This window comes from Calidris pugnax, unplaced genomic scaffold (genome assembly GCF_001431845.1).
Source record: "Calidris pugnax isolate Ruff unplaced genomic scaffold, ASM143184v1 scaffold25, whole genome shotgun sequence".
NCBI classification, from domain to species: domain Eukaryota; kingdom Metazoa; phylum Chordata; class Aves; order Charadriiformes; family Scolopacidae; genus Calidris; species Calidris pugnax.
In genome coordinates, this window is record NW_015090805.1 from 5,402,278 (window position 1) to 5,429,352 (window position 27,075).

Here is a 27,075-nt window from a genome sequence, read left to right on the forward strand (position 1 = left end):
CCACCCCCCTTAAAAGACGGACTGTATAACCCTGTAAACAACTCATCACAGTGAACAGAAGGAGGAGAAGTTTCAGGAAATCTGGTGAGATTCAGGTTGCAAACACAAGGAAGTTATCTCTCTCCTTGGCATGCATCCTTAGTCACCAGTTTACTAATTTTTACTATGCACATAGTCATCCTATTAGAAAGATCAAACATTGCTTTCAGGAAAGGGATATTAGTGGGTAATAAACAAGTAGCATTAGTAATGTTTTTTAATAACTACTGTGTACAAACCAGTGATTACCACTTCTGGTAATTATCACGTCATAGATTTAATTTGTTTCAAAGTGAAATGAATAAAAAGACAATTCTTGACATAAAAATGTCATTGAACATTTAAAGGTAAAAAAGAATCATAAGTAATAGCAATTTTTAAGGCTAGGCTGAAGGACACACCAAGCAATCACCCACATATAGTGGACCAGGCAAGTCGTGGATTTTGGAAATGAATGAATGGAAGGAATGCATATGATATGGTCTCCCTTCACTTGTAGAGTAGGTTTATTTGGAGTGTATATTTCAACTGATGGGTGGAAAATGGTGTCACTAGGCTGGCATAACATTTTCTCATTAGGAAGAGTTCTGACTCGCTTAGTTAAATGTATCTGTTGCCAGGTTAAGCAGTGCCTGATAGATGGGAAGGAAATACAACAACACATTACAAGGACTGGGTATATGCAAATACCTGCAGGAAGGGGTGGTGAATAACTATTTATGGGAAGTGGCAGAACTCTTCTGACTTAAGAGAGATGGGAATGCGAGATAGAGAGAAACAGTGCTATAACTGGGAAAATAGCCACAGGAGACTGGAAGTGTTTTGTTTGAAAAATCCCTAATTACAGTTGTGCTGAGAGAAGCAGCATATTAATTCTACATGGAAGATTTTGCGTAAGTGCAATGTTAGCCTGTAAGATTATTTTTTTAAACCTCATTCTTTAGAGTTGAAAAACATCTTTTTTTAGACAGTATGTTTATTACCTTGATAAACAGTAAAATGCTGCCACAGCAATTACCTTGATGATAAAGAGTCTGTAGACAGATACTTCCTGCATTCATTTCCTACCCAGATAAGTCGCCAAAATCAGGGACTACCAATACAGGAAATGCTTTCAATAGGAACTTCCTATTTGTTAATATCTAATTCACTGAAAAGATCTAAGCTCTTCTTGTATGATATAAAGGTACTGTTCTACCTGTTACTATTTAAACATTTAAGCCACAGTACAAAACATCTGTTTATGGAAAAATTTAAGACCAAATCTGTCATGTTGGACTATAAAATATCAGGTGTTTACTCTGCAATGCTAGGAAAAGTGACCCTATGTTTTACAGTACTCAAATCAGGTTACTTCAAAATACATTGCCATTCTGTCAGATGAAGAGCAAGCAACCTCCCTCCAAGTCCTTGTTGCCTGCATCCTTTCCTTATTTGTGTGCGCCACCGAATAAAATACACATTTCACTAACCCTTGAGGTGGCCTGCTCCAAAAAGAGAAGCATGTTCAGAGCATGTCCTGGATATATTAAAAAGTCACAGCCATCTCTTGCAATCCACAGTGACATATATATTCAACCAAAATGACTGAAATGGAAATTTTGCCTCACTGTACAGAGAAATAAAACCATGACTAACCTGCATGTTTGAACTTCTGCTGAGAAAAAGAGAAACCTAGAGCAAAAGAAAAGTAAACAAAGACAGAAAACCTCCATTGCTAATCATAACTTCAGGGTAATTGCTTTCAGGCAGATGAATAGAATGAATGAGGATTTACAAAATCTGAAGTGAAATTGGCCAAAATGAAGTCAAAAGTATTTGGCCAATGGCTTGACTGGAGCCAGGCTTTCACTGAAGTTATTCAGGAGCTCAGCCCAAGTTTTGTGCAATGTTTTGCTTACAATTGCCCTGGAGTCATTCCAGGTTTCTGCCACTCTGACTGAGATCAGTATCTTGGCCTTTCCCTGTTGAGTTGAGTAGTCCTTTGCTATTGTGGCTTCATATATATTGCGCCTTTTCATCTTTGAAGAACAGACCCACGTTCAGTTATCTTCTCAGACTACTGCGGGAAAGGCAGTTGTTTAAGTTTATATTGTGGTCTAACAGGCTGGGAATCTGCGGTTGGATTTACAGACCCCTCCAGAGATCACTTGGAGCACTGGCTGTTGGATGGGAGACCAGGTCCTCTGGGGACCTGACCCAAAAGTCCAGTTACTGCAGATGTGTTCTGCAAGTTGAAGTTAGTTTTGACAAGTAATTTCCACAAGGCCATGGATGAAGAAGCTCTAGGACGTTCCCCTTGGCTTTGGGCTCACAGGGGTGCTGGGGAAATACGTGCTGTGTCCTGAATGCAATGTTCCTGGGACATGGTTAGTCACCTCTTATCTACTTGCATACATTTTTATTATTGTTAGTCTTTGGCGTATTCACATCAGCTTTCCTCATGTGTAAGGTATTCCCTTGGAAGTGCTCAAAATTGTTGCTTTTTACTAATCAGATCAACTCACTAAAGTGGTGGCCAGAGACATTTTTCACATTATTTCCATACAGCCATTACCTTTAAAAAATTTTCCTGCGATTTGTCATCAAGGCACCATTACATGTACCATTTTCATGGAATTCAGAATCTGATTGTTTAGTCTACGTAAAGGGGGAAAAAAGAGGGGGATCCTGTGCCTTTAATGTTGTTTATAACGGTTGGACAGAGCTTGTCAGGTGAAGGTTAATTGCTCTCCAGTTAAAGCAGTTCTCTGCACAGATGGGTTATCAGGGCTGAACACTCGTTACAAGATTAATCTCATTTCCGACAAGACTTCCCTTTCCTTCAACTGATTTTTGCTCAGCCATTGGACCTGTCACCAGCCGTTAAAAGAAGGGTGGGTTACCTCTGGGATATTAATGCTTGTGTGCAGTGAAACAATGCAAAGTGTGTGTCATATCGGTAGGGAACATCTTTAGGAGACAGCACATTTCAGTGCTGTTCTGAAGGTCGAGATTCATAAACAACAGAAACAATCAGGAACGATTGTATTAACCCTCTTAATGAACACAAACTCCAGCTGAGTCATCCCTAGGCTCCTTTTTCATGTCTGTTCTCGTCTACATGCAGTATTTTTTGAGTTCCAGAGACGTAATTTTTTTGAAAATTTTAGTCAACAAAATAGCCACTTGTGAAGTGTGGAACCTGGGACCCTCTTCTGTCCACTCGATGGATGTGGCCACTGCACTTAATATTTGTTTCAGCAAGAGGAAATATATCATGGTGGCCACCCAAAGAAATTAAAACTGGGAGTTATGTCTTGGGCTTTAAGGTAAACCTGATGAATTTTCCTCTTTCTCTAAGCTAGAGAACAGCTGGAACTGGATCCACTACATCCAATGGGCTACAGAGGTATAAGATGGATGTAAAGTGAGAGGAGAACTTCATGTTCTTAGCATAATATTACCTTGCTAGCCAAGACTGCAGCAGATCTGCCAGTCCAGCATGATCCTGAACGGTTTGATAGAGTGAGTTCAAGGAGGCTATGTCATGAACACAAAGTCTTGCTGGAGTTTTAGGTTTATTTCAGGAGTTCTGATAGAACCAAAATAACACAACTTGGCAAAAGTCTCTGACTGCCCAGTTTCTTCCATGCAGCTTTAGTCAGTAAATTCCAAAACACTAAACAAATATTCAAGGCAACAAACAGGGTAGCTCTTGTGTTTCCTCAAAGTTTCCTGTCCTGGCTTTGCATCGGCGCAGTCCTGTCGATGGTGCTGAGTCTCTCCATTGACTTCAGTGAACTTTAAATCAGGCTAGGTTGCCTCAGCCAAAAAGGCAAGCTCTGTGGAGGGTCGCAGGCATCATGGTATTCACTGAATGGTGTTGTAGATGTGATCCATCAAACCACATAGACACGTGCTGAGCTGAAAGCATCTGAGCTGTTCCACTGGTGTTTTAGATTAAGAGCGTGCAAACGGGCCTCATCATGCCGGGCTCTGCAGTGGCGAGGTGATGGCCCCCACTTTCTTTTTATTGAACTAATAAGACAAATCCAGCATGTTTTATACACCTGTAAGGACAGAGGCTTCTGCACATGTATAGCATTAGACAGGATACGTCCAGCGAGACATCAGAAAAATCATATTATTTCTTCTGATTTGGAGCAAAAACATATGAAAAGGATACAGAGAGACAGATCATCATCCTTGTCTGATAGATACACAGCAAAAATGTTGTCCTTGTTCCCATGCATGGGGCTCCTACATAGTGAGAATAAATTTGTATGCATTGATAATAATATTGGTCAAGAAGCAGTTATTCTCCTGAAAACGTTTCAGTGAATGTCTTTACTGAAACAGTTTGGTTTTAATGTATATTTTATAAACACTTAGCAAAACTAACAAATTATCTGAAAAATAGCATTTTTGTTTAGAAAACTATCTACAAGCTTCTGGCAATTTCTGAATTTTCTTTTTTGTTTTCTTATAATCATCAAAGTCTAATACTTTTACTGCTGAATTCTTAGGGTTTTTATAAATTGCGATGAGATTAAAAATAAATTTTCCTTTGATTTAGAATCCACAGGTTTTAAGGAAATGTACACACTACAGTTATAAAGCTGAAATGAAAGGAAGACAGGAATTTAAACTCTGGATGTCACACTCTTCAGCAGTATGCATTCAGAGCCAAAGAAATTCAAGTTAGTGGATTCCGTTACTGGTTCTAATAAGATAGGAAAAGTGCACAGTAAATCTTTACAATCCCAACTAAATCATTGGTGTTTTAGGAGGCAGGTTTAGTAGAAAGTCTTTCAATGGACCAGGCTGACATTTTCAAAAAAGGGGTCCCTAAGGTTAGATTGTTAAATGTGAGCTTAGAGCCCTGAATGAGGATCTTTATTTTCCAAGGTGTCGACCACTTGAGAGTTCCTACTGTTTTTGCTCAGTGGGTCTTCAGATGGGTTTTTGAAGATGGACTGCTTACTCACAAAATGGACAGTGCAGTTATGAAACTTACCTGCTTTCACTGGTGTGAAAAAACCCTGCTTAGTTAATGCTGCCTTTCTAGAAAAAGTAGGAAAATTGAAAGTGGTTAGATCTTTTTTCCCTAGGAAATGTCTTTGGTTAGTAAAATAATGTAATTAAAGTTGAAGAAAAAACACACAGGAGACGAACTTGGGCAAAGTGGCTTTGCTGTATTCTTTTTTCCTGTACCGACCTCCCAACCTCTAGTATTAACCAGATGAAATACTAGAAAGCTGCAGTTTTGCAAAACTTCTCCTTTATTTTCCCTCCCATCTTCAATATGCCAAAACAGAGGCTGTTTTTGTTTTGCAAATAGTAACCATTGTCTTTTAAACTCTTCAGACCTCATGTTTGATGGTGTTGTGTTTGGCTTTTATTTGCATGGGTATCAATAACATGCTTTTGAATAAAAAATTGCCGCTGACTATTGCTACTCGTGCAATGCTTTTGCATTTTGTTTTCTCACTTAGGATGGGAAGCTTTAGCTCCAAGCTGCTTGGTGGGCAAGTGTGTTGCAGATTTGACAACTACAACACCTTTTTAAAAAATGCATTTGAAGAGGTGTTAAATTTTGAAGTATAGCACAATCTATAAAATGTATATGTAAAATACTGACTTTTAACTCATTCTGCATAAATTCTTTCTCCATAATGGTGCCCAGATACTTTCCAATTACCGTGAATGCTAAATCTTAGCTGTCTTCAGGTTCACTTCCCTTCCCCCCCTCCTCATCTTCATTACTTAATCTAACTTTTTAGAATGCAGGTCAGACAAAATTCAATTCCAAGTATGTTTCTCTTCTGAGCCTGGGCCTTCTTAGTGCTATTTTCCTCTTTAGTAGAGGTTTTGTTTGGCCTTAACCTCTCACACTCTGTTCCTTGGAGGATGCAATTCTTGCCAACTCTCATAATTTTTATCAGGAGCCTTGTGATACTATAACAGTTTTCTTAAAGGACAATTTCTTAAATTATATGAACACTTGGAAGTCTTCGGTTTTCATTGATGAAAGACTCTCTAATTAATATTAGTCTACCCTGAAGGCTTAAAAGCCAGGAGGCAGACTGAAAGTGCATTGCTTTTAAGTGGTCTCTGTTTCTGGGGCTTGACTTAAAAAGTTTGAATACTTTGTGTAGCAGGGCTGAACTCAGTACAGGGCAGAGACCCTGCAGAAGAACTATACACACCACCTGGACTTTGCTTATCTGCTTCTTAAGGGAGTTCACGTGGTGTTAGTACCGCATAGGTCTTGACCTAGTCTTATGTGCAGAGTTAGAGCTCACACAAAATATGTACCTTGTCTAAGGGTCTAATGCAGATGAACACTCAGTAAGCTGGAATTTTAGGGTGTACTTTTTAATTAATAAAAATAACGAGTCAGACACATTTCTGGTCATGTTTCTAGTCCGTAACCTGGGATTTGGGTGGATTCTTGCCATCAGATGTCTGTTATTGTCTTATTCCTGAAACTGTAAAGAAATAAAGCTGGCAGTCTAACCTATTGGAGAAATGTATTTTCTGTATAGCAACTGACAAAACCTTTGGTTCACTTTTTAAAATCTGAAAATATCCAATGTTTGTAATATCACAGATAAAGATACCTCACCTCTGTATATTTTAGCAGAAATTTTCTCTCTAGATATTGCAATTTAGGGGGTTGAAGGCTTTTATGACACTGGAGAGGATCAATTAAGAGGGCTGGAAGGTTGCTTGAGAAAGGTCATCACTATGTGAGGTGTCTGTGGCATTGTTTTCCTTCTTTTTTTCTGGATGCTTTTCTATTCCTTTCCTTAGTGAAAAGAGAAGGGCTCTGTCGTGGTTTGGGAAATTCAGAAGATTCAATATGAAGATGAGGAAAAATATTGCAAAATGTTTTATAAGAAAGTGCTTAGGTGAAGTAGAGAGCAGTGGGACACAATATTGAAATTAAGGTGACAGTAAGGAATTTTATCATTTTTGTCAGTAAAAAAATTTGAGAATTCATGAGATGATGACATCAGCTTAAAATAATGGAATGAAATCTTAGATAAGAGAAAGCAAATATGATTGGGATGATGCTGAAAATGAAGCTTTTATGTTTGATAGTGACACTAGTAGATGCTGAGCAAAAGCAGGACCATTACAATTTGCTTCAAAATAATTTACAAACTACTGCATAAGCATCTGAAGCAGTAATAATCAGTGCCAGTCAGTGCTGAAAAAAATAAATTGAAAGGTGGAAAACAAAATCTGTCTAGGAAGTACTTTGAATCATGAAGGATCCTAAGGAGGACAAAGCTTTAGACTTTTTGAAGCTATCAGCTTAGTATACAAGGGGCACCAGGAGAAAAGAAAAACAAAGTCATTACACTGAATTTTCATGACAGAGAGTATAAACTGTAATCTCCAGCACTTCAGAGACCATTTACAATCACCAGACTTGTGTAAATAAATGAGAATGTGGCCAAGCAAAGGAGAACAGAGGCCTAAACTTCCAAAAAAAGCCTAGCTTAGGAAATAAAGAAGACCTATGCAAAATAGCACCAAAATTTCCTGAATTTTCCTGTGAATTAGGCAAACGCACGGAGAATCCAAAGCCTGAAGTACAAGCAAAAGAATTGCATTTGCTTTTTACAGAACAGTGGGCAGTTGTAGAAGACTCTTTTTTGTGCAGAGAGTCTGAACTTCTTTTATTAAATATGCCTGGGCTGAAGCAGCGAGCTGTGTGCGATGGCCACTGCCATTCTCTGGGAGATCCCTGCTGCCGGAGTGGAGGTGCTGCCCTCTGCAACGAGGAAATGCCTGACGTTCCAGGCAAGTTGTGTCAGGGGAAAGACGAGCACTTCTCTACCTGCCTTGTACTTAGCAGATTGCAGAGCAAGTTGTCTCGCCGTCCCGGGGGATGTGGTGGCCACGGTGGTCCCAGCGCAACTGTGGAGATAACGCACAAGGAGGAGTCATCAGTTCATACATGTGGATGCATTCTCCTTGTTGCACAGATCATTTAACAGAAGGCTTAGCATAACACGTCGGAGATTCATGTAAGACTGTTTGTAAACTCAGCTGGCTCAGAAGGAAACTGCACTGTGATTCCCTAGTTTGTCCTACTGCTAAAACACCCCAACAGAGCTGGCATGAAAAATGCATTCAACCAGCCACTGTGATTTTCTGAGCTATATTTTCTGTATTTGCTGCACTATGAGCATGTTAATATCTATCCATTCTATTCCAGTCTGTTCCTGACGTGTCTGCTAAATACCAAATGCTGGTTCTATCTTCTTTTAGGTGACAGAGGTATTTAATGCGGATGCTTGCAATAGAACTATTCCGTTCCCTGACCTTCAGAATATTTTTTTTCCCTTTTCTCTTTTAGTATTCCTTTCTGCTTTACTTTCTAACCTCCCTAGAGCCTGTGCTTTTGCTGATCAAATGTCACAACATATCTCTAAACTAAAATGAATATGTTTTTAAAGTTAGTTTTGTACTCTGCTCCAAAAAAACCCATCTCATTTGTCTCCATATATTGAAGTCTTACAATGCTAAGTGATGGATAACCTCTCACATAAATTGTAACCACTGTGGATATCTTCAGCACACCAAAGTACTCATGAACATTACCTCAATTTCCTCTGATTTTCTCAGTTTCTCTGGTTGACTTTTATGTACTCAGTGCCTTCCCAGTGCTCCAGCCACCAGCAGAATCCTCCAGTCACAAAGACTTCAGCCTATTTTTTAATCATCCATATTCTTTCCTTCTCTAGATTTCTTTGATCTCCTTTAGGACCACTTCATCTCTTCCTCTGTTTTCCTTTTCACTCAGGTTGCCTTTTCTCTGCTTTATGTAATCCTCAGTTGCTCTCAACTTCCAAACACATGTTTCTGAAGGTCAGAGCTGGTTTCACACTGTCTGTCACCTGCATCTTCACGCAAACAGCTTACACCCCTTTTCACCAGAAACACAGTTCACTTAGCTCTGCAAATTTCATACCTGCTTGTATGGAAAAATATTTCAATCTGAATAATGAAAACACAGGAGGAAAAGAAGTCCAAGCCACTCATATTTGTATAATCAGTAGCCTGCTAATAACTCCTGTTGTTGCTGGCTAAATACAGGACGTGTTGTCTTTTTTAGTTCCCATGTTGTAAGACCAGTGGGAACAAAGAGTTATGTAGCACCAGTGAGTCAGAGCAAGCTCTGTAAATGCACGATCTGATGGCTAACGACTGGAGGGGAGCCTTTTCCGTTATATCCACAGTGTGACTTGGAAAAATCACTATGTATTGTCAAAAATGGCTGCTTTTTTCAGGTTCCCATCCTGAGACACTTCCATTGTGATTTTCATAGCTTTTTCAAAAATTAAATTATTTGTGCATGTGACAAATGTAATATTTAGTGTACTCAACTATTTGTTGAAAAAGTAGAATACAATCAGATGTGGCAGGAATTTTAAATGTTTCTAGCAAATGCTTTCTCCACGGTTGTGACTGAAGTCTGAAGCTTCAGAGGGTAATAAACAGCTTTAAAACATGCCTGGTCAGTGATGAAATACTCAACATGAGGAAGCAAAAAATCTTCATGAAGCCATAGATCTGTTTTCCATATTTTAACAGAAGAGTTGGTTTCTGAAGATCTGTTTTCTATTTCAGTGTTACTGGAAGTATCTTATAAGGAAAGAGTTCAGAAAACTTTTATATATTTAAAAGACATTCAGAAGAGCCAATGTTCTCTTAGTAAAACCAAGTATGTGTTTCTGTTAACTCTGATGGAGCGAAATTAGGTTGCATTGATGAATTTAAAATAATTTTGTTTTGGTAATGAAAGTGTTTGAAGCCCTCAGAAATCAGTTTGTGTTTGACTGGCTGCAGAATTCCAGTCTTGAGAAACTCGTGCTTTGAACTGATGCCTAGTTCAAACGTGGATACCTGAGGCTGGGCACCTACCTGTATCTGCGCATCGTAATTTTTTGCTTGACTTGCAAATGTATTGAACACCCACAACTACACAAGCCTCATTAACTGGATGTGTTCCAGGTGAATTGAATGATATGTTAAGAAAACACTTAGACTGTCCTTGGTCAAATTCCAATCTTCAGTCTGTCAAGCTCTCAGAGGGAAAATAAAACATAAAAAGCCCACCTTCCTGCTCTCATGTCAAGTGCTCTTATCAACTTACTGTTGCCTTTGGCTTACCTCAGCTGTTGGCAGCTCCTGACACTGTCAAAAACCAAGCCCCAGTGTTGCAGTAGGGAGGAGGATTCTTCACATGAGGGGTGAGAGCCATCTTCCCTTTGGTGGGACACGCTGCATTTGGGAATTTGCCCCTGCAGGAGCCTGCAGACATACTCCCTCCCACGCAGCACAGGTATCTAAGAATGAATCATAGAATTGGATTGGTTGGAAGGGACCTTAAAGATCATCCAGTTCCAACCTCCTTGCCATGGGCAGGGACACCTTCCAGTAGACAAGGTTGCACAAAGCTCTGGAGGCTTTATCTATAGCAGAGAGGGTTTGGGGCTGAAAAGGGAGTGCAGAGGGGCACTGTCAGTACCGCATACTGCATTTGCTCCTGCATGTCCTTCCCACTGGGAGGTCCTGGGCAGTCAAAGGGCATCTAAAAGTGGAGAGATCCCTCTGGTTTCCCCCTTGCCACCGTGATGTTGACACAGAGAGGTAGATCAGCTGGAGCAGAGCCAGAGAAAGCAGCTGCAAAAGGAGCCTGGACAGGGATGAGTCGTTTTTATGGTGTTAGCTGGTTTGCTCCAGACAGTGCTGAATAGGTCTTTGCTTTTCCTTCCTCCTTCCTCAGGCTTTTCACCTCCACTCTACTTGCCTGCCGTGCAGAGTAGCCTTTCATTTTTTATTATCATCTGTGTAGCTCATTCAAATTGAAAAATAACCTCTGGCACAACTGTGACAGTCACACTGGTCACACTCTGCACTTAACTTGTGCTTTGCATGTATTTGCCTCAACTTTTGTCCCTTCTGCATTAGCTGCAAGCATTTTGTGACAAGGTCTATCTGCTGCTTTGCCCTAGTTCAATGCCCAAGATAGAGGAGACCATTTCTTTTTTGCATCTAACACTGCATACCATTCATGGTTAATAAGCAGTAGTGAAGCATTTGAAAGGTCCTTTTTGCTGCAGTACCATGACAGTTTCAAAGTCTACAGTAGGAAGTCAGCACATCATGACATGAGTGTTGCCCCCTATCTGCTTTTCTGTAGAGTATACCTTTCATGGTAATGCCAGGTCTTGCTGACACATGGTAGTGTTTTGGACTGCGGGTTTTAATTGTAAGTGACTGCAAAGTCTGTGGTTTTGCGTATTTTATCAACAGAAAAAAAAGAAATTAACCACATTTTTTCACCGTGAAAGCAGGTTTCCCTACCCAAAAATTTCAAAGCTGATCAGATTGTTCATTTGGGGAAAAGCATTCCAGTTGTTGTGTTGATTCTACAGATGTTTCTTTCTTACTTGTATAATTGTCATGGACAGCAAGGCTGAAATAATTTGTTCCTTACTTGCTTTTATTCCTTCTTTCTGCTTTTATTTACTTGACAAGCCAAATACAGAAACAGCATTTTACAATGGCATGGTGACATTTATCATTGACTTTTATCACGGGTCTCAGTGGGTGGAATGCATTATACCTATGAGAGTTTAGTGTATGAGTTTTCTTGGTTTACTGAAGACCAGGAGCTTTGGAGATTGCTCAGGTCAGCCAGGAACTAAATCAACGTGATCTTCTGTTTTTCCCTTCTTACAGAAAGACATGTATCATTTTGCTTTATTTAGTCCATGCTTTCATTTTATTAGATTGCAGAGAAGCATAAATGGTGTCTGTTTACATTCCTTACTGATTCAACTTGAAATTATGACCTAATATGGCTTAAGTAGTCTATAAAAAGAGATGGTAGTTTCTGGCTCTCAGGCATATAAAGGTGTTCCTGGAAGCTCAAAACCCAGAGTGCAAATCAGTTAGCCTTCTCGATGATTTTGAAACCTCAAATCCTTTGAAATAGTTGGCAACTTGCCTGTTGCATATTTACAGTTACACAACTCTTCCTCTCTGTGACTCTTAAAAATTCCTCCTTCCTTTTTTCTTTAAGTCTCTTGGCAGCATCAAACCAGCTTCTCTGTCTCTTGCTCCCTTCTCCCCTGCCCTCCCCCCTCTAGCTCTCTCGCTCCTTGGTATGGCACATTGTTCTGTGGAAATGGGTTGTTTTGAGTTCACACTTTGTTTTCCTGCTGTTTTTCTGGGAAGCTGGACGTGGCACAAAAGATATGGGAACAGCTTGTAGGAAATGGGTTTGTTTGGGGAAACAATAAAAGAGCAACAGCCTGCATACTTCTCCTGTACGTTCGAAGGCATAGCGTACAGTATATAAAGACATTCTGGTGGTCATTTGTCAGTACAGTCCAAAGAAAAACACATGAAAATCTTTTCTTTTAACATATCTTAAGCTTTGCATCCACACTGCTTCATTTCATATAGTAATGCTTATTAGATGCTTGGTCCTGCTAGCAAGATATGGGAAAAAGCATCTTAATGGTTTCTATTGCTGTAGTAAATGCATCTCTCAGGGTTCTGGACTTGAGATTGTCTTCAGTTGTATTGACTTTCTCAATTTGCTTTTCATCAATAGCAGAAGGTGGTCTTTTTTTTATCCTTCTGGAGCTAATGCTGGTTGCATTGAAAAATATGGTCAATATGAGAGCTGCAAGGCTTTAGTAAGAGTGATGATGTCGGTAATAACTAGTTCAGAAGACATACTGCTGCAGGGAAAAAAGTGCAGGATTTTTCTTGTTGCCACATCAAAGATATCACCACATGCATTTTCCTTTTCTTCTTCATATGTACAATTTAAAATGGGCCACAACCTGTTTCTGCTGGATATGAAATTCAGCAGCGAGCATAGTCGCAGAGCCACAAGTTACACAATAAAGATGAAGGTTGAATTTGTTGAGGCAGTTCTCCTAAAAAATGGAAAAAGAATGAAAGAAGTTGAAAATTTTCTGAAGTAATTGTTTCTGCTTTGTGATTTTGGGTTGGCAATTCTCTTTAGGAAGACATTGCTAAAATAAGGTAGTAAGAACTCAGTTTAAAAGCAAAGCCACAGATGTAATTGGGATTAAATTTTTTTTGACTGTCACAAAGCAATTTTTTTTTGTGTATATGAGGGTTTCTTGTTGTGGTTGTTCTGTTTTGTTTTGTTTGGGGACAAACAACATTCACTCTGACTTCGTCTGTCATAGGTATGAAACAATATTTTTTGTTCTGATCTGTTGGTTTGACTTCCTCTCTAACTGCAATTTATCAAAAACCATACCAGTTTCTTTGACTGATCTCATAGTTAATGTTTGAGCTAAAACAAGAATATCCTTACTTTGTACTGGTTCAGCAGAGCAGGTTAAATATGCTTAAACATAAGCACGTGCTTTACTAAGCACTCTCCCGTTTAATCTTTGCACACACAGAAATGGCTTAATACTGTGACATTCAACCCCGCATTAATTTCATTAGTCATGTTTTGTGGCAAATGACTAAAATAACGTGTGCTGAAGTATGAATCAAGATATTCATTGCAAACAATTATAGGAAAGTATGTTAGGCTATACACTGTAAAGGTTATCATGACAGGAAGTCATATTTTACATACACAGTGGGCATACTTGGAAAGTGCATTCTGAATTTAGAAAGATTACCCATCTGAGCAATATTCCATATGCTGGTAAAATGGGGAATACCATGAGAAACATATAATACTATATATGTATATATTCAATGTATACATGGAAGATCCAGAATAAAAAGTGGTTGAGGAAAGGAAAGGGAGAATAATGTAAACAAAAGGCTTCCTGTTATAATGTTGTGCAAAACTGGAGAGCACTCTTAATGTAGTGAATTTTTAAAAAGCAATAGCAATTTGCATTTTAATTTGTTATCTAATGCAGACGAGTCAGTCAAAAATATCAAGACAAATACATTTTGAAGTAAATAAAAACATCCATACAAATAGAGATGGCTTAAGCAGTGTTTGCGAAAGCTATCAAGCAAGGAAATTACTTTAATAAGAAGTGTTGGATATGATAAGTGTTCTCTAAATAGGAAGGTGATAATTTTAAGTGTGTACAAAGGTGAACATAGGGGAGCATCTGAGACCTTGTCAGCCTGATGCCGCAGGCCAGAGGATCCCCAGCTCCAGGGGGTCCCTGAGGAGGAAGCTGAGCTGTAGAAAAGCAGCTCTGCAGATGCCCAAGAACAGTTTCTCCTCTCTCTTTCTGGGCTGATTGCTGTGCCTGGCTGCTGGTTTGAGGGGACCAGCCAGATATAACAGGTAACACACCCAGTGGACACACTCCTGTTTTCCAACAATTTTTTGAGGGATAACTGATATTACATTTGGAGCTAAGTTCCCCCATAACGGCAGTCTTTCCAACCAGAAAGTGAGCGACCTGTTCATGACACCCACATGCACACACGTGTGCGCACGTGCACAACCACCACACACAGAGGCACTACAGGGAAGTGATGGGTCACCCAGAAGTTCAGTTCATGGCCATCGTCCAAGTGTTATTTCCCTAATGCTGCTAGGCATTCATAAAAACCAAAGGTTCATTGGAAAGGAAACTAATTTGGATGCTCGTTTCAGTTTTACCCCTAATATTTAATTCTTTCATCAATGCAATGTCTGTAAAGGTCTCTTCATCCCTTCCTATACATTTCTCATCACTTTGCCGATGTCTTTGGTACATAGTATACCTTAGAGAAAAGTATTTTAATGCCTGAATTACTCTTACTTAAACATTTGTTCAGAAATTAAAGATGGCATTATCTAAAAATGCGTGTGTGTGTGTATACTTATGTGTATATATATAATGGGCACATATAATTACATATGGAAATATATATATGTGGTGAGTCAATGTGCCACAATTAAATATTAAACAGTATAAATGTGATGTATAATCTTGTAGTTTTGGCTAAATGGTAGGAAAAAGAATGGCAAATATTACCCTCTTGTGATAACACTGGACAAATCTTTTGAATAAGGCAGAAAAAAATTTTGTGGTATCTTTATGTTAAGAATTTTCTCAGTAAAGTTACCAAGAGCAGAGTACCAGGGCAGTTACCATGTTCAAGCAAAACCTTTAGTTCTGGACAGATGGATAACCATGTGGTATCTTTAAGAATTGTCTCAATAAAGCTACCAAGACCAGAGTACCAGGGCAGTTGCCATGTTCAAACAAAACCTTTAGTTCTGGACAGATGGATAACTCCGGTAAACACGCAGCAATTCTTGAAGACATCTCATTCAAAATGCTGGGGCTACCCGTGATGCTAAAGATTTTAAGAGGAAACGTGGGAAGGGTAGGATTGTATGCCTGGAGTGGGACTGGGTCTTGTTTCGGGCAGCTATTTTGGTCCCAAGACTCTTTCCCAATATTATTTTGATCTATTAGCAAATGATTGTAGCAGGTATGGCACGCAGCCTCAGTTCACTTCCCATTGGGCTGCTGGCCACTTTACAAACCTGCCACCTGTTTTGCCAAACAAACCTTTGCTTGAAAGATTGCTGAAAAAAACCCCAAATGTTTATATTTTTTTAATGAAGTAGAATGTTGGCTGCTCTTTCAGATAAAGTCCTATACTACAAAAGCAAGGTAGAAGCAACAGGCTAGCCCTGGGCTGAGACAGAAATGAAAAGTTTTATATCCAAGTTCTCCCAGTTTTCTAGGTATTTTGAAGCCCTAGAAGTTAACAGCCAAGCATGAAGGAGGAAAAAACTTCAGGCTTTCAAAGTTCATAATTGACAATACTATCAAGATGGAAAGGAATAAAAGTCTATTGTATTGCTTGAAAAAATAGTCATTCAAACTTTGGTGTTACAGCTCTTTATATGGATGGAAGTGCTAAAATAAGCATACAAAGCTACAGTTTCTTTAAAAATGAATATACAATCTGCAGCTTACAATTGTATTGTTTTAGCACTAGTGAATTAAGGTTGACATAATCATTCAGGAATATGTATTCTGAGACCAACTGATGATTGTGCTGCTCCTGCCCTGCAGCCACCTAACCCCACTTGTTCAGCTACTGGTGCAGGAAATAAAACCTGGTGTTGTCTCAGCCTTTAAGTAGTTTACCAGCACTCTGCTCATGCAGAAGGAACAACGGACTCATCGCTGTATAGAACCAGATTGTCTGCTTCATTCCCTGGGCTTTTTGATACAGTCTTGTGAATGTTGACGTCCACTTTCCTTTAGAAGTCTGGTGCAGTTCTTCAGTGGTTGCACATGAGCAGAGATGCTTCCATGCATTCCCCTCCTGAAGTCACTCGGGCACTGAATGTGCACTGAAACAGGTGCAGGATGGAAGCTTTCATCATTGCATTCGAACAAGATTGCTGCGCTGCTTTGGTGATGTCCAGGGCATGTGACACGTATGAAAGAGTTTCCTATTTCCATTTATCAAATCTTGGTTTAGGGTTAAAGTACTCATTTGCGCTTTACTGTCAGATAAAGACTGCAGGTGAAACGATTGTGAAATGGCACTCTACTAGGTGTGATAATTTTAGTATGTGAGATGGAGGGTAATCCCAGATATGGTACTGAAGTTGGCATGAGTGAGATGATATGTTTTCTAAGACAAGATGCATTTTTATTTGTTCCTACCAAAGTTATCCAGTAGTGCAATGGTGATTTTTCTTATTTTATGAAGCACTTGGAGACCTGGAGCGGAATTCCTGGTGCTATAAATATTACCCTATGATTGAAGGAGGTGACAAAAATAGCTTGGGCAAAAATAGGGTTTGTTAACATTTCAGGAATGACAGTCTATATATTAGAAATGGTGATAAAGCACCACAATCTACATTTGAATTTATAATGCCTCAGAATTTGTTCATTAAGACAAAAAATGATAAACCTTTGGGCTTAGCCATGAGGCCTCTGTTCACATTGCTAGTTCTAGTGAAGCCAGAGAAAGGCTAATACAAAGAGAGCTGCAGGATTGGTCCTTAAACATCTGCTATTGTTTCCCAGAAATAAATGAACCCTGCGATTTCATAACATCATTTTGATGGATGCTTGATTATTCCTTTTTTCAAGTGGGACTGCGGCAGTGGCTTTCCTTTGCTTCCAAACATCCTTTGTATTTTTCTCAGCAAGAGGTGAAGATATCAGATAAGTGGCAGCACCAGGCCTGTGTTTGGATTACCATGGACTATCCAAGCACTCCTTGCAAATAGATGGAGGATGTTAGCTGAGCTGGCAATAAGATTCTCATGGGTGGAGGTGAGGACAACATCTGTCTTTCCTATCTTGTACTTGCCAAGGCCTTTTGTTGTTCCTGAACTCTCTCATGAATATAATATGTGGATTTTTGTCTGATCTAATGAATCCAAGACTCAGAGATTTAGAAGGAAAACATATTCCAGATGTGTGCTGCAATTCCTGACTCAGGTGACTGCATTTTAAGTAGTAACCTTTTCCAGCATGTTCCATACACCATATTGAGTATGTTGCAAAACCATTTCTTTTGCGAATGGTCAGAATAGAGTTGTAAGAGCATCATGGTAAATAAGCTATAGTAAGGCTAAACCATCAATCATTTGTCTTTTGTTTCACTGATTATTGCTGCATGCAGTGAATCCAAGGCTCAAAGACTTGGCTTTAAAGCGGGACTGCAAATTTAGGCTAGCAGCCCTTTAGCAATTCAACCACAGCTTGCTTTATCGTGCGGTGATGCCTCTTGCAGACATGAGTGGAGCAAAGTTTCAGGCTGGAAGACTGCCTGCTGCTTTGTGAGGTTCTGGTGTCCAGCCTCTTGTGTGCTCTCAGTTCCAATGTGGAAATAACATTCCTGGCCTGTTTGAAATTAGGCTTTCACTCCAGATAAACAGCTTCCTAGAGCATCGGAAGATGCAATCTGAGGAAGAAGAGAAGGAAGAGTAGCAAGTGAGAAGAGTGACTTGGTAAAGTCTGGAGCAGCTGTACCAAGATGCAGACTGTGTGCAGTCTTGCACGTTTTCACCTGTTCTTCCTTTTGGTTACAATTGTATGTAATTTGATTGCACACAATTTCAATAGCAAATGTTATTGAGTAGACAAGGGATACAGAGTGCAAAAAAGCATGGAAGCACTTAATAGAGCTAATTGCATGGTCTTAATCAGAACAATCTTCCCTCAAAAAATGCAGGCCCTCTCCAAATGTAACTGTTTATTAGAATGTTTTAACATCTGCAAAACACACGGCAGTGTGCTACAATTCATCCTTTTAATAAACGTGTGGTGAAAGTTTTCATAAAACAGCTTTTTGTCTAATTTGAAATGAAAATAAGTCCCAGTATGTCAGAATTCTTCCTAGAATGGAGAATTAATTTTTCTGACCAACTGTAGACATCCGACAAGTGATAGGAAACAGCCTTTGTCTGAGTGTACATAGGCTGTTTGGAGGCTGTGTGGAGGGTCTAAGCTTGTGCTTACAGAAGGATTATCATGGAATCAAATTAAGCAAGTGAAAGTTGATTACATTAATGAGGAGAAATATCATAAAACTGTTGTCAAAAATAGATTCTATAAATTCAATGACATATAGGAAAGCTAATTGAATGTTCTTGATTGCAGTGTTATTGCAAGTCCCTCATAGTCAAGGGTAGCATGTCTGTATTGGAGTGTGGGAGTACTGACGCCACAAGTAATAAATGTGTTTTACTGCTTGCAGCATCTCTCAACATACAATGAGGGTTGTTTTATTTGTGTCTTCTTGTGCATCCTCCTTTTTATTGTGGAGTTCTTGCGCAGTCTCCTACTGTTTTGTGGCCAGTGTTTTTCATCATACTGGTGTGCTATTGCCTGCTAGGATTTTGACAGTGGTGGCCAGTAAATTCTTGACTTCCAAAGTTCTTGAAGCATTTTGTTGAGCGGCAAATCACTTGATAGATTTTGATTAACCAATAGGGATAAAGAAGATCTATTAAACCTTTTCTGTTATGTTAAGCAATAAACCATGGAAATATTTGAAGAAATGAAAAAAACAGAGCTGAATATTTTGAGATATTCATATATACACATGCGTGTGAGTGTACTACCTGGAGACATGACTCGATTTGACTGCTGTACAAGTGAATGGAAATGGTTTCACATCTAAAGTGGAAGCTGGGTTGATGACATGGCAGGTCTGGGAACACATGTATTTCATGCACAAACCAGCGAGTTTCCTAATCAGAGTTAACTTGAGAGAAAGCATCACCAAGTTACAATGGCCTCCAAAGTCTTTAAAAGTCCTGCTGCAGTACTTTTTCCCCAATAACCCTCAGCACAACCAAATTATGCAAGACAACTGCATGCCTCATTGTCTTCTTTAGCCATTTCTTAAGTTTGATCAAGCGTTAGGAAAAAAAGTCTTTGTCCTTAGTTCCTGACATTGCATATAAAGGACAGGTCAACTTGCATATACTTCTCATGATGGGAACTACTTCAATCACATTTCCTGTAACTTCATGTTTCTAGGCCAAGTAATCTTGCATTTGATTAAGTAAACACCTTTGTCCTAATGACTTTATGCCTACTTTAAAGGCGTTGCTGTACCTATTGTTCTACAAATTTGTCAGTCTGTTATTCTTTTCTTTTTTTTTTTTTTTAACTTATCAGTGAAGTATAAGTCAAAACCAAATAGAGAAGACATTTTGTTCTTTTATCATTAGTATGGAAAGTCCAAGTGAGAAGCCAGGTTTTGCACAGTAAAAAAAAATTAATGTTTTGCTGATGATGAGAGGAAGTATGTGGAGAAAGAAAAATGAAATAAAGAAAATAAAGGTCTAATATTGACCTCAGATAATATAACCAACAGCTCTACTTCACAGACTTGCATGAAAGACCTTTCCCACCTGCCACTGTCACTGGTATGTGTTGGTTTCTTCATATGACATTACTCCAGACACTGGTTACTAGAACTGAAAGGCTTCATTTCTGAGATGTCATGAGAATATTGTATTGTCATACAAAGTCCACGAAGATGAGCCATCCACTACTAAAAGTATTAAGGTTAAAGTACAAAACTTGGCAAGATTGAAAAGAGCCTTATAATGCATCTATTTTATAATATTTATTAATATTTACTTTGCTTTATCCCACTTACTGCTTGAAGTTGCCAAACTGCTCCAGTAACAGCATTAATATGCATGAGAAAAAAAGATCAACATGTACTGACTAATGAAAAGTATTTACTAGAAATAGATCTGGCATCTGTATGTAAAAAAAACCTTGCTAAACATTGTCAGGATTAGTAGTTTTGTCTATGTTTATATGTGGCCAGACCATGCAGCTATTCTTCATGATGGCAAATGCTGACAATTCTTATATTACATTTGGCCCAGTAGCTTGAATTTAGAAGTATAGCAGAAAGAACAATTTTAAGTCCCCGTATCTGAGAAATAAATACCCATACTGCTTTCTGTCAGCTATTCAGTACCATCGTTTGCTGTTAGAGCCTTCCTTTCACAACTTAAGGGTTGGCTTGAAGGCTTTACTTAATGAAGAGAAATCAAGGATAGACAAGATGAAACAATGCATGCAAGGAGCAGCTGATGAACATTTTCTATCTGGTTTTGGGAATGTCAAATTATGCCACATTATGCCTCATGTATAGCTGAGAAGTGTCCGTGTTTCTTGATGCTATGTCTGTGCTTTCCCACAGTTCGATTTTTCCATGAGGTTTTATCAAGGTTGTGTTCAGCATTCATGTGTCTTGAAAGTTCAGTGGATCTTGAAATGGCTGGGCCAGAAATCCTCATTTTTTAAGATCACTTAGAGGAAAAAAGGCAGTAGTATCCAACCCTGGACACACAACTTCCACCCATGTGTTGCAGAAAACTTCTTCCTGTGCGTGAGGATATGCAAGGATCACATATTTCACCTGTAGCAATTGCTGGCAAATTGGCATCACTGATCCTGCCTGCATTTGAAAGAGGACAATCAGTAGGGCTGCCTGAGTCCTGACAGGAGCAGAAGAGATACTAAACATAGTTTCCATTTTTCCCACACTGAAACCTCAACCTCAGTTATGTGCCAGAAGAAAAAAGATAGTTAAAGAGTTAAAGAGGAAGTAAGGTTTATTCTAGTTTAGACCATCTTTGCTAGTTACGCTGACTCCTCAAAACTATACAAAAGCTTAGGTGGCCAGTTCAGCTTTTGTAATTTGCACTAGAGAGGCATGATGCACATCCTATTGTCCTTCATAGCGGGCCAGCAAAGATCAGTGAGGACTTGGAGTAAAATGTCAGAGATACTTGCTACCATAGAGTACACATTAATAAGCCTTTCCCCTAAGGACCAACCCAACAGCATGCAAATTTGGCAGAAATTCATTTATTCCTACAGAGCATTTACAAACCTGTCAGCATGCGCTAACTGATAACTAGCACGATGGAGAGCAGATGAGTGCTTGCTCTTAAACCAGAACAAAACTCTAGCTAGCAAATTGAGGGGGTTTTGTCCATGAGTAACTAGGCATTTTTTCCTGAAATGTGAAGTCTGAGTCTGTCTCTTGGGTTCATTTACGTTTGTCTTGGTTTTGCCATAGTCTTTTAGATATTCAGACAACCCTTATTAATTTGGCTCATACTTCCAGCATTTGCTGTCCCCCTCGGGAAGTTAAAATGTGTGTACTTTCCCTCTTTGTGCAATGTAACAGGCTCTCATAGCACAGGCAATATTTACTGTCATTAGTAATGCCAATAAATAGAAAACCCATATTTTTTTTGTTCACATTTATACTTACCCTAAGTATTCCTATATTAACTTACATTAGGTGGTGTCAGGTTTAATAGGAACCCAAATAAATTTGCTTTGTTTCACTTTCGCAGGGGAGGATGAGAAACATATCTATTATATATTATTTGATGCCTATTTTGAAAAGGTCTATTAGTAGATGGTTTACAGAGTAAAATAATATTATGCCTGTTGTATCTGCTTTCTATTGTGTAGTTCACACTCACGTATTTACTGAAGCTAACTCTTCCAAAATTAATATTTCATTACATGGGTTTTGTTTCATGTATTAGCTCTCCAGTGTGGCAGAAAAGAGGTAACTGTGCAGTAAATGCCCTCGGGCATGGGATGCATTGGGATTCCCTGGCCAGGCTGTGTAGATAGATAGATAGGCAAACAGACAGAGATAGAGATATCTTCATGAAGAACTCTCATGGAGTGTTGAGAAAGAACTTTTTATTTTCCTTCCAGTGTGACATTTTCTTTCTTTAGTTCTTGTGATGTGATTCCTGCTACTTTACCATCCAAACACGTCAAGTCCCCTTGCTGCCTCTCAGCATAGTGTAGCCAGGGAGCAACCTTTGGGGAGCAAAGGACCAGCAGCCATCTCCCCCCCACCTCCTTAATAAGCAGGAAGCATCTTCAGGCTTTCCCAGGAGAAATTCCCCCAGGAATGACTCGTGAGAAAACCTTCAGACCACCACCAGCAGCAGCAGTTTTTAGCATGACCAGGCAGGACGGAGAGCCACAGGAGTCTAAGAGGCATGGCAAAAACGAGAGGTGTTATTCTGGCATCCCTTCTGTCTTGCAGAAGCATGTTCACACCCCTAGAGACCCGAGACCCAGCAGCTTGGTAGCTGGGTGCGGGGTGAGGGAAGAGCGTGCAAGGCAGAGGTGCTAACTGAGGAGTTAATATTAATGGTGGTACTCTGGGGGTGACCTTTGCACTCAAATGACGTCTGAATAGCAGTAATGCAAGGGTGCAGATCACAGTCTGAATTTTGCATCCTGGCCTGTGCCAGGAAACATTAGTGTTGGTGATTCAGTCGCAAGTCTCGTGGCTTTTGGAGGGCTGCTTCAGAGCCCTTTCCCCAAGTACAGAGATTAAAGGGTGATCTCAATTTTCATGAGAAGCAAGAAGAAGAAAGTGATGTTCCAGCCCGTGCGGTTGCAGAGAAAACTGAATATTATACTTAAACTGGAGAAAAGCAGATTTAGATTAGACATTAGGAATAAGTTCTTTACTGTGAGGGTGGTGGAACACTGGAATAGGTTGCCCAGGGAGGTGGTTGAGGCCCCATCCCTGGAGACATTCAAGGTGAGGCTCGACGAGGCCCTGGGCAACCTGGTCTAGTTGGGGGTGTCCCTGCTGACTGCGGGGAGGTTGGACTAGATGACCTTTGAAGGTCCCTTTCGACCCAGATGATTCGATGATTCTACGATTAACAGACTGCACCCTGAGGGCTCACAAACCAGGCGAACAAAAAGAATGATAAATGTATACGCCCTTCAAAAGAACAAATACAATTGCTGATTTTTAGGGCAGCACATGACTGCTGGGGGTTGTGGAAAGCCCTCTTCCAGCAGCCAGGGAAAGTAGGAGCCAGCAAGCAGCCACCCAGTTTCCCAGAGCCGGCGGACTCCCGTTGCTCTGGCTCTTGTCTCTCTCCCCTCTCCACCGCATCCTCCTCTGCTGACATGGCCACACGGTTTTATTGTGTCCCTCCCCGACAAATGGCCACCAGCGGCGGGCCCACACATGCTGCCTTGCAGGGGTGGGGTCCCACGCTGAACACCCTGCTGCAAATCTGGCTTGGGCTCCATCCCTCCCACCCCAGCGTCCCCATCCTTGGCCCCCAGGCCTCCAGCCATCTCCAGCTGGCTGCTGCCACGGCTGCTGTCATCTGGAGCACTGCACGCCCAGCCTCCGCTGCCAGCCCAGTGCTGGTTGCCCCCCGACCACCAGTGGGGGCCACATGGGAGGGAGAGAGGGATGGAGGGAAGAATGGAGGAGCCAGGCTTCCCCCTCTGCCCCATTCCATATCAGGGCAGAGCTGTACTGCCAGGGTGGGAGGACGGAGTCCTGCTTTTGGGTTACCATCCCTTACGTCCCATGTTCACCCTAAGTAGCCCATGGAGAGGGGGTGTGCCTCGGAAAGCTGCTTTTGGAGGTGTGGACCTCTGAGCCTGCAGGTGCTGGGGGTCAGTGGGAGGGCAGGAGCTCAGGCCAGGAAGCCTTGGGTCAGACAGGATGGGTCCCTATGGCAGCATCAGCTTTCCCTGCAGATTCCTGATGGTCTGGTGGGCACGCTGCCTGCCCAAGCCAGGCTCAGGCACCTCCTTGCTCCCATGACTTGGCTCCAGATAACCTGGGAGAGGAGTTGGTGACAGCGTGTGGCCCTCTAGCCTCTGTCCGATCTCCAGCCAACCACCAGGGCAGCCACCCTGCCACTGAAGGGCCTGGTGAACCCTGACACTCTTGGAGGCCATAACCACAGGGCTGCCACGGTGAGGGAAGGTGGCCACCCCTTCCCACAGCACCAGAGTGGGGTGCCCAGCTGGCCATCCTGCTGGGAGGGATTGCCATGAGAGAGAGAGAGGCAGCTGGTGGGTAGTCTCCTCTCAGGGCTGGTGGTGGGCACCTCCACTGAAGTTGGCAGTGAGTGGATGCCTGCAGAAAGAACAGGGTCCCTGGATCAGAGGTTGTACCCAGCTATGTCTCCGCTCCCTGTCCAGAAGGGACTTGCCCTTGGTCCCAGAGGAAGGAAGGGGAGCTCTCACTAAGTCAGCAAGGGAGGGCTTTTGGTTGCTTCTTGCAGAGGCAGTTAAAGCAGTGATGCCAGACCCCCGAGCTTCACTGCCTGTCCTGCCTTCTTCTCCCTCCCAGCTCCTGGCCACTATTGCTAAGTGTTTGGTAGCATGTGTCTGTTCATATTCTCAGCCACTGGTAGGAAACATCTCCTCAGGGGAGAGGCTGTCCTCCCACCATATGCTGACAGCACGTCTGGCACCATGAGACCTCACCTCCACCAACAGCATTGGCGTGCCTAAAAAGTAATCAGCATTTGGGCGAGTGACTGGGTGTTTGTCTTCTAGTGAGATAGACAAGCCCTTTTTTCCTTGGGGGATATTGTGATGTTTGCTATGAAACATGGTCATGCTGACTTCTTTGGTTTGCAGGAAGCGTTATCAGTAGTGAGTGAAGACCAGTCCTTGTTCGAGTGTGCCTACGGATCGCCCCACCTTGCGAAGACAGAGATGACGGCCTCCTCCTCCAGTGAATATGGACAGACATCAAAGATGAGTCCACGTGTTCCCCAGCAAGACTGGTTGTCGCAGCCCCCAGCCAGAGTCACCATCAAGATGGAGTGTAACCCAAACCAGGTTAACGGGTCAAGGTAATAAGGCTCAAGTACACTTTTTCTTGTGATGGGTATAGCTCAGTTGTCTAAATCTGTGAATCTAGTGTCATTTTAGATGGCCCAAGATATCCCACCTGGCCACCGGCTGCTGTCCCAGAAGCCTACAAGCCTCTTGTACATTGTGGGTCACGCTTGCCAGCCCCGTTCATGTGTTACGGAGTCTCTGATGGTGCAACAGGCACGGTGTTCACATGAGCTTGTGCAATACCTTTCTGTGTTTCCTCTGACTGTGGATCATTTCAGATGTGAACTTGCATTGCGCATTAGGTGAAAGAACATATATTCAAGTTAGCAAAATCTGAGTTTGCTGTAGTCTGTGTGTGTGATCTAACACCCAATGGAAGTTGTCAAAATACAATAATTTGGGCAGTTGTTTTTGCTCTAAATGTAAGCAAACAGAGAAGCATAGGAAGTAAATTCTTATAATGGCAGAGGGACTGAACTATTGATATCTTTACTTTCATATTTACTGTAAACATAGTACCAAAAATTATAACCATGGAGTTGGATTTAAAAGAGCTCATGCTGAAGAAACAGCATATGTATGGAAGCAAGCAGGGGAGTGGAAAGGAACAGGAAAAGAAATTATTCAGCTCAACAGGCAGTAGCTACAGTATGTCAGTGCATTAACTGTTGTCTCAGGACTTTTTTTTATGAATGTCACTATGAAGGAGAATTGTATTGATTAAGTTGAAAGAGCAGCACAGTGGATTTGTGGATATTGACTGGTAGCCCTCCCAAGCGTAGGAGCACTCTATGGGATTTCTTCCATCTGAAAAAGCACAATGCAGATTTTTTTTTTTTCCAAGGAAACTATCCAAACAAGTGCTTTCCTGTTTAAAATGCCTGACTGTCAAAACAGTTTTCCTTTGGTGTTGCTGAAGGGCAGAGGTCCAGAAAGAGTCGGTGGCTCACAGTTGTTGGTGATGTACCAGTGAAGACTGTGTTTCACATCTCTCTGTCACAAACACCCACCTACTAATCTCATCTCCCAGCATCAGTTGTTTAGAAAAAACCTCAGACATGGTCACTGTGGTTAATGTTCACACTTGCTGTGCTAATGTGGTGGAGCATCACAAGTGGTGCAAAGTGGTTTGACAGCTTATCACACCTACACTTCTCTGTGGTAAGGATGGAAATTGTGCTGAAGTCAAATCAGAATTTCCAGTGAATAGTCAAAGATTTGAGATACATAGAAATAAATGGTGAAGTGAAGTTACAAAGAATTAGGGGAAGTCTTCTTGTCAGCCTACTTATTTAGAACTTGTTGACAATCAATTTCAGTGAGGTTTTTTTCCCTTTTTTTTGTGCCAAGCAAATGCACAGGTATAATAACACATGGAGTATTGATTCAAAACCAGTTTCACCTGCTCCCTAAAATTACCTCTAAGTATTTGCGCTGGCATTTCTTGTAGAGAACTGATCACTGTTTTTATCAGTGTAAATTCCATAAAGTGCATTAGAGTACTTAATTAGTGTTAATTGTTACTGAGATTAGTGGCAGTAGTTTATAATGTTATACATAACTAAAATCAGTCATACACAGACTCTGACATACTTACAGATCTTAAGATCCTAGATGATATAGATCCATTTGAAATGGTTGGATAATGACACTTTTTAAATACTCAAGCCAGAACCCTGAATTTGCTGTCTTGGATTCCTGTAATACATAACTACCCTGAATATTAAAGCTCAGTTTGTGAATCACAGGTACTTGGCTGTTGCTGTGATGGTTTAAGGACAAAGCTGTAGGCGGTAATACTGTCTTTTATTAGCTGAAACCTTGTCCTGTCTAATCCTTGTTAGCAACCCTGGTAAGGATTATAGTCTGATTTAGGAGGTCAGGATCCTTACTG

At 40.8% G+C, this 27,075-nt stretch overlaps 1 protein-coding gene across 8 annotated transcripts in view; it reads left to right on the plus strand.

The window, feature by feature from the left end:
- ERG (v-ets avian erythroblastosis virus E26 oncogene homolog) overlaps positions 1–27,075 on the plus strand; it is a 110,160-nt gene that overhangs the window by 48,370 nt on the left and 34,715 nt on the right. For all 8 annotated transcript variants that reach the window (XM_014938248.1, XM_014938250.1, XM_014938251.1 and 5 more), the window contains exon 2: positions 24,975–25,192. In XM_014938248.1, the coding sequence (XP_014793734.1) occupies positions 24,975–25,192 (218 nt within the window). The remainder of the gene's footprint in view (positions 1–24,974; positions 25,193–27,075) is intronic.